Source organism: Pseudogymnoascus destructans, assembly GCF_001641265.1.
Source record: "Pseudogymnoascus destructans isolate 20631-21 unplaced genomic scaffold scaffold_15, whole genome shotgun sequence".
In the NCBI taxonomy this organism is placed as follows: Eukaryota; Fungi; Ascomycota; class Leotiomycetes; order Thelebolales; family Thelebolaceae; genus Pseudogymnoascus; species Pseudogymnoascus destructans.
This window is the reverse complement of record NW_020167534.1, coordinates 915,951-929,411: the sequence shown is the minus strand read 5'-3', so window position 1 is coordinate 929,411 and position 13,461 is coordinate 915,951. Positions and strand designations below refer to the sequence as shown.

At 44.6% G+C, this 13,461-nt stretch overlaps 1 protein-coding gene across 1 annotated transcript; it reads right to left on the bottom strand.

The window, feature by feature from the left end:
• Nucleotides 1–1,713: 1,713 nt before the first annotated feature.
• VC83_04817 (uncharacterized protein) lies at nucleotides 1,714–2,457 on the bottom strand (the record flags this gene model as incomplete). Its single annotated transcript, XM_024468445.1, has 4 exons — nucleotides 1,714–1,823; nucleotides 1,875–1,934; nucleotides 2,000–2,056; nucleotides 2,109–2,457. The coding sequence occupies 4 exons, from the start codon at nucleotides 2,455–2,457 to the stop codon at nucleotides 1,714–1,716; spliced, it is 576 nt and encodes a 191-aa protein (XP_024322543.1).
• Nucleotides 2,458–13,461: the final 11,004 nt, after the last annotated feature.

Genomic DNA, 13,461 nt, shown 5'->3' with positions numbered 1-13,461 from the left:
TAACAGCTACACGGAGCTGGTCGTAGGACATATGTTCTGGATGATTATCTTGTAGATAATTCTTCATAATATGCCACACCCGTTCAATTGGGTTGAGATCTGGTGAATACGGGGGCCATTCTATAGGGCAAATACCACGGGATCTCAACTCTTCATATGTTGCACCTGCTCTATGACCTGGAGCTCCATCTTGCATCAATGTAAGGCCTGGGTATAGGCGTAGCCAGCCGTGGATTAGAGGGACAGTATGAGCCATATAGGACTCAGCTCCTATTTTCCCATATTCCTTCTCCCAAAATAGTATAGGACCCTTTCCAAGACCACCTGAGAAGCAGCCCCAGAACATCCAACCTCTAGGGATTGTTAGTAAATCCTATAGTAAATAGGAGTCTCTTACCTTCTCCGTTGTACTCTATCTACAACACATGTATCATCCCACATTTCCCCTGCTTTTCGAGTAACCCATGTACGAGTATGGCGGCCTCCCGTTACCCACGTCTCGTCAGTCCAAAGTATCCTATTCCAATCATTCCGTACCCAATCCTTATGTTCAATAGCCCATGAAAGTCGCTTTTGTGATTTGTCTCTGAGATAATAGGCTTCCGCATAGCAATCCCTTAATAATTATTAGTCTATATAGTAGTAAAGTAGAGAGGGATACTTACGTCGATTATAGCCTCTCACAGACAGAGCGCGGGTTAGGACAAGCCGTGAGCATGGAATATTAAGAATGCGTATTATATTTGTATATGGCATATGCCTATTCGTGCGAGACGAGGCTATAAACTCAATAACCTCTTGAACTTGCTCATCGGATAGGATAAGTGGCCTACCCGAACGCTTCTTCGGGGTTGGAGGGCCCTGGCAAGCATACCAAGCCTGCCGTTCCGTGCAGCCAATATAGGCTGCAATTTTTTGGAACTCCCAATCTAGGGAGCGTAGTAGTGCGCAACGAAGCCACTCATCGCGAGTAAGATGAGGCATTGTAGTTATTGAAAGAGTATGAATTTCCTACATATAAAATACAATAGTAGGAATTTTGACGCGTTAAAAAGGTACAAACAAGCCTACGCGTACCCATGCTCCAACCCATGCCCAACCCCCGGTCATCTCATGACCCACTCACAAAACTTATGAACAACACCTCCGTAGAGTCAGCTGAGATTCCAAGCTTCTTTTCAATTTCTCCATATGATGCGTTCATGTATACACGCAAGGTAATAATTGCAGCACGTAGTGGTATTGAGATTTCAGCCATTGTTGAGCATTACTTCATTGCTTCATTCACTCTCATATTCTACACGTGTACATTTTCTACGCGTGTACTCGGGTACAAGTACATGGTGCTTGGTAGATTCCTACAATCTAATTGGCTGTTGTGCACAGACCCTGTGGAAACTTTTGGGCCACACAAGTATCGTCAAAGAAGAGTCCCCTGAGCCCGGGCCCCTCAGTTCCCTTTTCCCCCTTGAATGCAGCTAGTGTGCGTCATGGGGGACCGTCGGTTCGGAACTGTCGGTTCTGAAGATTTTCAGACCAGACCGGTGTGGTCCCCCAACGGTTCCTTGGCAACCCAACACGTGCAATATGGCACGTGCGCCAGTATATTAAAATCTACAATAGCTTCACAGACAGATTATTTAGTGTGGTAAAAGACTTCATTTGGTATCTAACTCCCCCAGTACTAGTTTCTCCCTTCCTCTCTCAAAGTAGCTACCCTGGGAACCGGTACCCTGTCATGTGGAGTCTCATCAACTGCACCAGTTTCATGTCCTTCTGCTGGATAGTGACACGCTTTGCGTGGATTGCAGCCAGCTGGGTCACTGTAATGATTGATTACTATAATGATTACTGTAAAATGGAGGTTTACTTACTCTCGAATTCCTTGACTAAAGTGGTCTCGGCTGCTTCTTGCAGTGCAGAAACTGCGCTTGCTTGGATTCGATACGGTGAATTGAGGTCAACCATTATCTCTTAATAAGTCGAACGAATGGCGCACGCGGAATGAGGGGCTCTGTTGTTTTCTGATACTGCTTGATCTGTCGGAGAGCAACGACTAATTGAGGTCAGTAAGAGCTTTATAGTAATAATTATAGTAATCAACCTACCTCCTGGCTTGAAACGACGCTTCGGCTTCAGAACAGTCTTCCCACCAGTCTTCCCACCAACTGGTGCCTTCCTCAGGGCTTTCCTGGCAGTAGTCGCGCGAGCTTGCTTCTGGCAAGCCATGCTGGATAGCTTGGGTACTTTCTGACTCAGTACTTGGCCTGGTGCAAGTGTTGGGATTGGGCCTCGGGGAGCCTTGGGCTGGGTTGCTAGAGGGGACAGAAGTTGTTGTTGACGTTGGCTAGAGCGTAGGAACTTTGGACCTATGTGTGGGGCCCTAATACCATCTTCAGTTTCAGAATCTGAACTTGAAGTCACAGGGTCTGCGTCGTCGTAGGGCTCATCGTCCATGGTACCCTGAAGAGGTGTTATATAAGTATTACTATAATATAAGAGGATAGAGCAGTTCACTTACCAGTCTGCTTGTTAGTAGCCTGTCATATAATAACAGAAGGGTTGAGGGAGGTTCAAAAACAAATTTGGGTGGGTGTTGAGCTCTAGGTGAATAGCTGGCTCGCTTAGCGAAATGTCTTGAGCTTCACTTTTTGTGTGGTAGTAGGCATAATAAGTGAATTCTCCCACAACAACAATAGTAAGGGACCCCATTGACGCGTTTTACCACACAATAACCTTATTCTTCAACCCTCTTCTTCAACCTTCTCCTTCAACCTTCTCCTTCAACCTTCTCCTTCAACCTTCTTCTTCAACACCACCATCCCTACCGCCACCTCCTTCCTTCTTCAATACAACAGTCAACCAGCTCTACTAAGGTAAGTCTACCCATCCTCTCTGTTTACTTTATAGTAATCATTATAGTAACCACAGCATGCCATAATGGTCAGGAAATGAAAGGCTGACGGGGAGAAGTCCAACAACCTGTTTACAAAGCGAGTTCAGACACGGCGTGATGGGATGACGGAAACCGATCTGAAGGTCGATAATGCAAAGAGAGCTGATGCCGCAGCGGTTTCATATGCTGTGCGAACTCTTCGGAAGACTGAAGCATTCAAGAATATCACCAAGGAAGCCCAAGAACAGCGAATTGAGGCCAAGAAGGCCAAAGTGAACCTCAAACGGTAAGAGTTCCTACACTCTTTATAGTAATAAGTATAGTAACCCAGATCTAGCACGCGCAATGGAACCCATGCGACCGTTATCCAACAACAACTTGGGATTGGGGAAGGAGGTGGAGCATATGCTCTCTGAGATGACAATAATGCAGCTTGGGAAACTGAGGGTGAGGATGATGAAGCCATTCAAGAGGCCATGTGGAGGGAGGATGAGAAGGCAAATGGAGTCAACGATATTGAGATGGAGAAAGTACAACAGAAGATTGAGGCACAGGCGGATGGAACAGCTCAGGTATGGACAAGAACTCTACCCTTGGGAACTCCACTAATATAATCCAGAGAGTGGATCAATTGGGATTTTCGATTTGGCGCCGCAAATGGAGAACTGCCTACCGGTCTACTCTGCAGCTTATGAAGCAGATTGGTTGTGACCCAGATTTTCTGAAGAAGCTGCCTCCAGCTATTGATCCATCTACCAGGTGAGTGATTATAGTAATACTTATAGTAATCAGCTAACATGTATAGCACCTACTACAACACACTCCCACCACACCTTTTTTTCACCAAGACGGAAATAGCTGTATGGAGGAATTTCACCACATGGAATCTGGATGGGGACACTGCCAATCTTCCAGGCCCTAGGGACTGGTATCCAGATGGATACAATGCTTCTCAACACGGTTTTGATTTGGATACTGATGCTCAAGGTGCTTATAGAGCGTGGCAGATGTTGGGTGAGAAAGTTGAGCCAGCTGATTTCAAGTGGATTTTGCCGTCTGACAAGAAGTTGACACTGTTACCTCCTACAAAGGAATCCGAGGAACTTCTTGCTAAATTTTACAATATGTAGATCTGGTGCTACTTCTAGAATAGTCTAGGTAGCTCAATCCATTACTTCTGACACTATAGTTCCCTAGCTTACTATAAATATTACTATAATTGGCTCTTATTCTTAAAGGCCCATATTACTGAAACCTACTATTAAAATATACTCCACAAGCAATATAAAATTTTCTAAAGAGGTAAATTCAAGTGAATAGAGAGGTACGTATAAAATAGATATATTCCTTGAGAAATATTCAGTTATTTTATTTTCTTTGAAATAATGTAATTGTGATATATTCAAATATCATGTCTTATAACCGATCTTTAAGTTCACCAATACATACACATATCTATAGTGACGTATTTTCTCTCAATGATCCTCAATCAAGCAACAGAACACCTGAGATTGAGTCCTCTCAACCACCTAACAACCAATGGGATAGTTTAATAACGATCCAAGGTCTTAATGTGCTAAAGTGGATGCCTTAAAAAGCAGAACTATTCAATGACTGGTGGCATCATCAGTCCTGGTATAAAGAGCAACCAAATCTATTCCTAAGTACTGATAAGCAAATTAATTGGGGGTCAACAACTCGGACTTCTAATGTGTGGAGAGACTACGACCAAGGTGCTCGGAAATCAACTGGAGAGCCAATTGTTGTTTGCCGAAAATGGTCCAGAATACTCAGTCACCCAAGTGTGAAGGGTGCAGGGACAAGCACAATGAGCAGTGTTGCCAGTAGTATATTGGTTCTTGGCAGTATATTGCAATATATATCGCAATACGGGTCTTGGCAATATAAACAATATGCTTGGCAATATGATATGGCCTTCCTTCATTCCTTGGCAATATGATATGCCCCACATTATATTGCCAATATAAACAATATAAACAATATCGCTTATTATAATACACGTGATGATAATGATGTTAAATATAGCTATGAAGCTAGTAGATAAGTGCCGTTGAAAACTCTGCACGCGTAGTACTATTACTATTATATAGTAGTACTATGGCTTCAACAAATGCAGATTCTAGTAATTTATCTTCTCTTAATACTAGCAGCTTCCAAGACAATGCCGATGTTTTCCAGTTACAGTCCTCACAACTAGATCTTGATAGTACTATAGTACCTTCAATTTCATCAACAACCCAACGAGTACGAACCTCATGGGTTTGGCAACACAATAAAAGCCCTTCATTAATAGAGGATGCTAACAAGTGCATTTGGCAATGCTTATATTGTACTAAACAATACAAAGGGTCAGGTGGTACAGCTGCTCCAGCAAAGCACTTGACAGATTTACACCAAGTGACAGATACTTCAAAGGAGTTACGAGTTAAGAACATGCAGATGAACATGAACGATAGCTCTAGAAGCTTCTGCAACCCTCTATGATTCATTATACATTATCGCTCCTTAGTTACCCACAAGATTGGTTAAGTTATGACATAATCTGTTGATAGGGGTACTCTGACCTTGGACCTCATTTTCACTTCTATAGGCTAGGAACCTAGGAGATGGTTCTATGGGATTCTCTTACGTTCACTACATGATTAGCAAGCTAGTTGTGGGTCGCACTTGATTTCTAATACAGTTGCCTGGTTAGTCATGGAAAGTCTTGGAAAATGAGAGAACTACACTCCTTTAGCATAAATAGGATTGCCCTTTCCTTAAGAAAGGGCAAGAGACAATACAGAAAATCGACTAGCACATACTTCTACGTCTTTTCTAAGCTTTCAAGCATTGATCTTGTTATTCTTTGTTTCTGAAAAGTCAGTGAGGTGCTAACCTCTGACTTACCCCTGAGTTCTCAGACTCAACATTTGTTACAACTTGTCTAAACCACTTCACTACATCACACACCTGATTGCTGCATTGTGTAATAGTCTAAGCTACAACCCTTTGGCTCTGTTTCCTAAGACAGTGTGTTGTTTTAGTAAAATCATCCCTTCCTTGGGTGGCTAGATTCTCACATCTGGTGCACCCACCATTACAGGGGTCTTAGGGGCAATGCTGCTCTTAGCCTCCTCGTCCTCTTGCTAGCAGGCACGAGAAGCAGCTCTTAAGAGCTGCTTCTTGTCTGTCTAGAGCGCAAGAGAGGCCTGCTACTAGGCTGCTGATGTAGTTGTCTCTGCATCAGCAGTGCCCTACGCCTCTTGCCAAGCTTGCTTGACCTCCTCTTGAGCATCAAGCATGGTGATCTAGGTGTCTAGAGCATCTGTCATAGATGACTAGGCGTCTTGCTCACTGCTATCAAGCTTGGCGATATACGCCCTATGCTCGCGGACAAGCTTAGCTACAGCCTAGCTAAGCATTTGGTGCTCTTTGCCTTGGTCTGCTGTTACGATTATAGCTCACAGCTTATTACGGTTATTACAGGTGCAGCCTTAGCCACCAAGGCTATAACCGCTAAGCGGATGTAAGGATGCCTCCTTACCTAGATACTCGAAGAACCTGCATCAGAGCTGTTACGGTCACTACAAGCATGAAATCCGACTCGGTGTGGTTTCGAACCAGTAGAGGAGCACATAGCGAGTTACACTATAGTGGGGGACTGAAAGGGTGTAGGGTTCAGGGTCGATGCAGACCTGTTGCAGTGGAAGGTTCAGGGCTAGGGTTGGGATAACCGAGTCGGGCCCATTTCGGGTACTTAAGGAAACAGACTCAACGGGGTTCCCCCTTCATCTTTTTTGTATCCTTCGTAGTAGACCTATAGGATAGCATCCATTTAGCCTCCGACTCGCACTCTCATATGCTATTACTGTGAGCTGGGTGCCCTGTGTCCTTACAGCGGACAACTGTATATTACGAGGAATAGCCTCACCTTCCTTTCTTCTTCTTCTTCTTCTCTCTTTAGATTTAATCTAGCTTACTTTTCCCGGCTGGCATCATGACCTCCATGACCATCGTAACATCCGCTTCCAAAACGCTCAGTTAGACTAGTGGCCATATGCAGCCTGCTGCTCGACGTAGAGCCACATGACAAAGAGCATGTCCTTAGTGGTCATATGGTTTTGACCGCCATGGGTGATGCTAGGGGCAGTGCTAGTAGCACCATTGTCGTCATTGTCGTCCTCCTAGGTAGGGGCTGGCTAGGCCCTTTAGGGGAGAGGGGAAATCTATAGATGGGATGGGCAAGTAGTGGGGGGGTTCCTCTAAGGGCTAGGGCAGGCTAAGCCAGTCAAGGCCAGGGCTAGGGCTCTGAATAGACTCTCTTTTTGGTTGTTTAGAGAGTTGGCTTGCTATCCGCAGAGCAAGCCAGGCCATTTGCTAGATGCTGTGAGGGTTAGCTTCTATAGTTATTATAGTAATATACAGTATTCACCTATTTCAAGCATAGGATGTTGTTCAAATTGTTGATTATGGCTAACTACATACGATACACTACTAATTTACTAGGCCAGAAATGGCTCTGTTACAGTGTGACAGTCCCCTTTCCTATTTGGGCACATGGGCCAGAGTGGGCACCTTGGCATTAGGTACGCCTTACCAAATATGTTACTGTTACACGCTAAAAGTGTGACAGTAACAGTTGCTAAATTGCTATACTATTTATAAGTCATAATCGTTGGTTCTCAAACCACCGCCTGGAGGCGGTTGGCGAAAGCGAACTGGGACGCGAAAGCGATTGTGGGACACTTCGGGAGCGGACTCACGACGCGACACGACCGACCATGAACATGACCGACAACGAGCACAACTACAACCACAACTATGCCGGTAGTTGAAGTAAATAAAAATGAAGCTCTTTTAAATGCCATTGAATTTTTAAATGAAAACCCAACAGAGAAGAGTGCTACAGTAGCACGGATGTACAGAGTAAACCCAAGTACGCTCCGGACTATACGACTACGACAATGACGCGCATCACCACAACGCACCGCTGTGCCACGCGGAGGCCAGAACAGAGTACTGTCTGATGTACAAGTTACAGCTATACAAAGATACATCCAACGCTCGTACGAAAATGGGTACGGTGCAACTAAGCCTATGGTGTTCAGTGCCATCTGCAAACTACATGCAGCAGAAACTCCAACACGTGCACCACCATCACAACGGTGGTTCCAGACATGGATTAAGACACAACAACACAACTTCCATACAATAAAAACCCGGCCAATTGAAGCAGCACGGGTTGCATCTCATGAAGTATCAGCTATTAAAGAATGGTTTTATGAACTTAAAGATGTGTGTAATCAACTAGATATTACTGCAGGTGATATCTACAACTTTGATGAAGTTGGATTCCGTGTAGGAATGAGCACCGGTGAACATGTGTTGGTACCATCTGCAGTAAAGGAGGTAAGTTGTTTCTACTTATCTTACTTTATATTATTCTAATATTTATAGCTTTATATACAAGCTCCAGAGAACAGACAAAGTCTTACAGTTATAGAGACAATTTCAGCTGCTGGCATTGCACTTCCACCGTTCCTTATTATACAAGGAAAATTACACATGGAAAGTTGGTACCATGACAATCTACACGGTGATGAGAAAGTTGCAGTATCCGATTCCGGATATACAAACTCTGAGCTTGCAATGGAATATCTACAGCATTTTATTCAACATACACCGTCTATAAGAACGAAATTGTTAATAATGGACTCTCATGTCTCACATGAAGTTCCAGAGTTTATAATACTTGCACATCAACACAATATACACTTACATGTGTTTCCGTCTCATCTTACGCATATTCTACAACCGCTAGATGTTACTGTGTTTGCACAATATAAACATTGGCACCGACGTGCAATTCAACAAGCAATCCGGAATTTTGATACAGATTATAATGTTATATCTTTCTTTAGAGACTTGTCTACTATCCGTAAGCAGACATTTACAAAGGGTAACTGTATCAAGTCTTTTAGAGATGCAGGTATTTGGCCACCTAACTATGAAAAGATTCAAGAGAAGGTTGCTATATATGCAAAACCAGAAGTTTTAGAAACACCACAACGCGCATTTCAAGCAAGTTATGATCTTTCAACATGGAGTCAAACATTTGATAAGATCCTTAGTTCACCGTCACGGCAAAAGTGGGCATCTTCTTATACTGAAATCCAAACTCAGTTAACAGAGGCTGAGCTGTTCCAGTCAGAGCTTGTACAAATTACTACTATTATGACTGAGCAACGACAGCGGAAGGTTAGAAGTCGGAAATCTATTCAAAAAGGCGGTGCTATTACAGTTGAACATGCACGGCAAAGGATTTATGAGAAGAAGGTAAAGGAGCAACTTTTAGAAGAAGCACGGGAGAAAAGAGAGAGAACACGCATGGTGAACGTTGAGCGTAAGATGCAGCTCCGTGCTGGCATCGATGCACGGAAGGCAGAACGTACACGGAAAAAGGACCTACATGAATTTCAAAAAAGTAACCCAGACACGGAGCCACCAATTGGCTTACGTACAGAAATCATTGACCCGGATGTTACACAGAAGAAACGTGAGGAGGAGGAGGAGGCGGACCGACTGTTAGCCATCGAGGAGAGTGGGTACGTGAACTTTGCAGGCTTGGACTACGACATGATTCACGATGCAAGTGACGGTGGCTGTGATGATCAATCACTGCCTGACAATATTGATCCAAATCTTTTTTAATTATTTAATTCTATAACGTACATGTATAGCGAAAGCGCCAAACAAGCGAAAGCGCCAAAATTATCTACCCTCACGACAAACATTGCGATAAATCTACCACAACATTAGAAATCAATTGAAACTACTCGGAGTCCTCTTCCTCAGAGGTGTCTATTACAATCTGACACGTGCGCGCATTGTGCCCAGTCTCACCACACTTGCCACAGCGACGGGCACGGGTTTCTTCCCTTGGCTTCCGACCACGGCTTGCCCTTATTTCCTGCTCTACCTGCTGCACAACATCCCTCTCATCCTGTAGCTCTTGCGCCCCTTGTTGACTAAGTGATCCTCCTTGCTGTAGTCGTGTTTTCCTAGCTCTCCGGCGCTTGCTTAGTACTTCATTTGCCTGTCGTAGGTTTTGGTTCTCTCCCTTTAGCAGTGCTAATTGATGCATTATTTGCGATGCACCCTTTGTAAACTGGTCAACAGCTGCATAGATTGAGGTTGGAGAGCTATTTTGATGGCGTGAAATCCGAGTTTTAATAAATGTAGACTGTGACATAGCTTCAATTGGGTTGTTTGGTGTCTGAGAAACCCAAGGTTGAGCAGTACCTGGGCGGGAGCTTGGAGGCGTTGGTGTCCTTAACTTAAGATCAAGTGTAGATATCACTCTCTCAGGGTCAAATGGAAGAAGCCCTGCCCCTGGGAACCCGCCTCGAATGTTACTTTCCGTCATTGTAGTGTTAAATGCAGCGTGGAAGGCAGGAAAGAAGTCATCCTTTGTAATATGAGAAATATGAGCCTGCATCATATCTTCAATTTGCCGACCATAGGCCTGCTTTAACGGGCCGAAACAGCCAACATCAAGTGGCTGGAGTAGATGAGAAGAGTGAGCAGGCATACAAAGCGTAATAATGTTGTGTTCCTTGCAGTACTCCTCAAACTCATCTGAGTGGTGGCTCTCATGACCATCAAGGACTAACAAGCGATAACCACCAACACTCCGGGCCTTTGTATGCTTCTCAAAGTGCTGAATCCAATCCATGCCTCTCTCGTTTGTAGTCCAGCCATTTTCAGTAACAGAAATCACCCAATCGCTTGAAAATCCACTATTCTCATACCAAGATGTAAGGTGGTTTTTGCCTGCAACAATGATAAATGGTGGTACTGCCCAACCTTGAGAACTAACGCCTTGGATTACTGTAACCCATTCCCGATTACCAGGCTGTACCTTCTTTGCTTTTGCCCGCCCGTCTGAGCTTGTTACAACCATAGCAGTTGAGATAACGCCCATCATAAACCCAGTCTCATCAAAGTTGTAGATATCTGCTTCATCGATACCATATTTCGCAATTGTGTTACGCACAAGCTCAAACCAGCCATTAATAACTTCTGGATCTTCGCACTTAGCCCTCTGGTAGTCGTATTTGCGCTGAAAGCGTGTCTGGAGCTCTACACGCCGCTTAACAAAGTTTGAAGCCCAACGCGACCCAACGCGTGACGCGTCGCGTGTTGCAAGTAGTCGACTTGCCATATCTTCAACAACAGACAGCCGAGGAGGAAACCCTTTGGCAGCTAGGTCGAGTATATACTGAACAAGGACGGACTCCTCTAGGTTAGTTAATTTCCGTGAGTTGGCTTGGATATCGCGTCGTGAAGGTACACCTTCTAGACGACGACCTAGCTTGCGGTGGTCCACAGAATAGATCCTAGCAGCAACTCGAAGGCGTAACTTTGGGTCGCTTTGCATAGCCTGGATAGCTAGCACTAATTGGCTTTCATCGTTTTTATGGGGCATGTTTTGTTGTTGAGGAATTTAACATTTAGTTGGGGGGTTTGGTCACCGCATCATTTTGGCGCTTTCGCTTGTTTGGCGCTTTCGCTTGTTTGGCGCTTTCGCTATACATGTACGTTAACTTATATATATTTACAGCATTGTTACGTTGTCAGTCGTGTTCATGGTCGGTCGTGTCGCGTCGCGAGTCCGCTCCCGAAGTGTCCCACAATCGCTTTCGCGTCCCAGTTCGCTTTCGCCAACCGCCTCCAGGCGGTGGTTTGAGAACCAACGATTATGGTTCACACTGTTTACGTTGCATATATTGCCAAGCGTTATGATCATAGTACAATATACTACCAAGCCATATGGTGACAATATAATATAGGCACTCGCCATATGGTGACAATACAATATGCCTTTTCTTCGCAATATATTGCCAAGAATTACTATTGACAACACTGCTCCACCCTCGCAGCGCTCATCAGCACTGTCTCTGCCCTAGCATCAGCTACCCCAACACCAGCTATACCAGTCGCTGCAGAGGACTTGCCAGTAATCACCACACTCTGCAAGAACGCGCCTATAGAAGATTGCATAGACCTAAAAGTTGAAGTGGGCACTTGTCGCAAAAGCTTCCCGGCCTGGAAATAGCTAGGGATTCGACTACTGTTGCTTTTCTGTTCTCTCTTGGGAATGAATACACACACACACACACGCACGCATACGCATATATATGCTTACTAACTAACATTAACGCAGAGGATTTATCCGGGCCCTGGAACAATTCCATCTCCACAATTAGCACCGTCACTCCAAAAGTCAGAACACGTGAATTCCACAAGTAACCCCCACCCCATCTTTTAAAACTAGGGGCCGCGGATAGGATATTCACGGGGGTAAAGCTTTAGCTATAACAATTGTGCATTTCTAAAAGTGTAATCTAAATCTCGCTCTTGAGATATAATTGAATTTGTACTTGTAAAGCGCTCAAAATGGAAGGGAACCTCAAACAACACCCCATCTAAGGTCTTCACCCGTGATACAGCCACATAAGAAAGGCCTAGACAATGCTCTCTTTGATTTAAATTTAAAACAGCCTTGGAAAGAGTCAAACCTTGACTTTTATGAACTGTAATTGCATATGCCAAGCGCAAAGGAAACTGGGTACGCGAACACATAACACCCTTAAACTCAAACTGGCGAGTAGTAGGAAAAACAGGTATAACTCCTAGGCCACAATGTGGAAATTGTGGCCCAGAGTACTCATCAAACTTAATGAGTAATATTGAGGGTAGAGTAGAAGGATCTAGCCCTTGATCCCATGTAATATCAAAAATCGAACCCATTGAACCATTCACAAGCCCCATTTCAGTCCATAGATTAGTTGTAAGCATCACCCTAGCTCCAATACATACCTGGATATCTGCGCATAGGTTATCTGCCTCATCGTCAGTAGCCTTTGCAGCATTCCGGCCCTTGTGGCAGGCCATAATCTTCTTCACAGGCCTGTTTGCGGCAGCCAACTTGGTCGAGTTTGTCTCCCTCACCTCCTCAGTTGTATAGTAGAGGCGTAGAGCAGGGCCAAAGGCTGCAACCTCATCAGGGGCGAGCTGGTTTGCAACACGCGTGCATAAGAGTTCCCAGCTCTCCCTTGACAACTGGGATACCCGAAGCCCACCTAAAGCAAGGCGGAACCTGACCGAGATGTCGTCGTCCCCCTGCTGGCGCATGACCTGAATTAATCGAATTGTCTGGCGAAATGCGCGATACAACTGGTGGCCCTTGATCGCATCGACATGCGAGTGTTTCAAGGAGTAGAGAGGTTTCCCTCCTACAGGCGGAAGCTGGAAGAAATCTCCACATAGCAAGACGTTCACACCCCCAAATGGCTGGTGTGAACTGGTAGGAAGAATTGCTCTTAATCGGTCGTCGATGAGGGAGAGAGTTCTCACATCGATCATTGACTTCTCATCAATGATGAGAAATCTACAATCCCGAAAGAGAGATTGTAAGGATTGTAGCGTTGCGATAGATAGATCCAACTTCTTTGCCTTCACTGGGAGGCGTAAAAGACTATGCAATGTCTTCCCCAGAA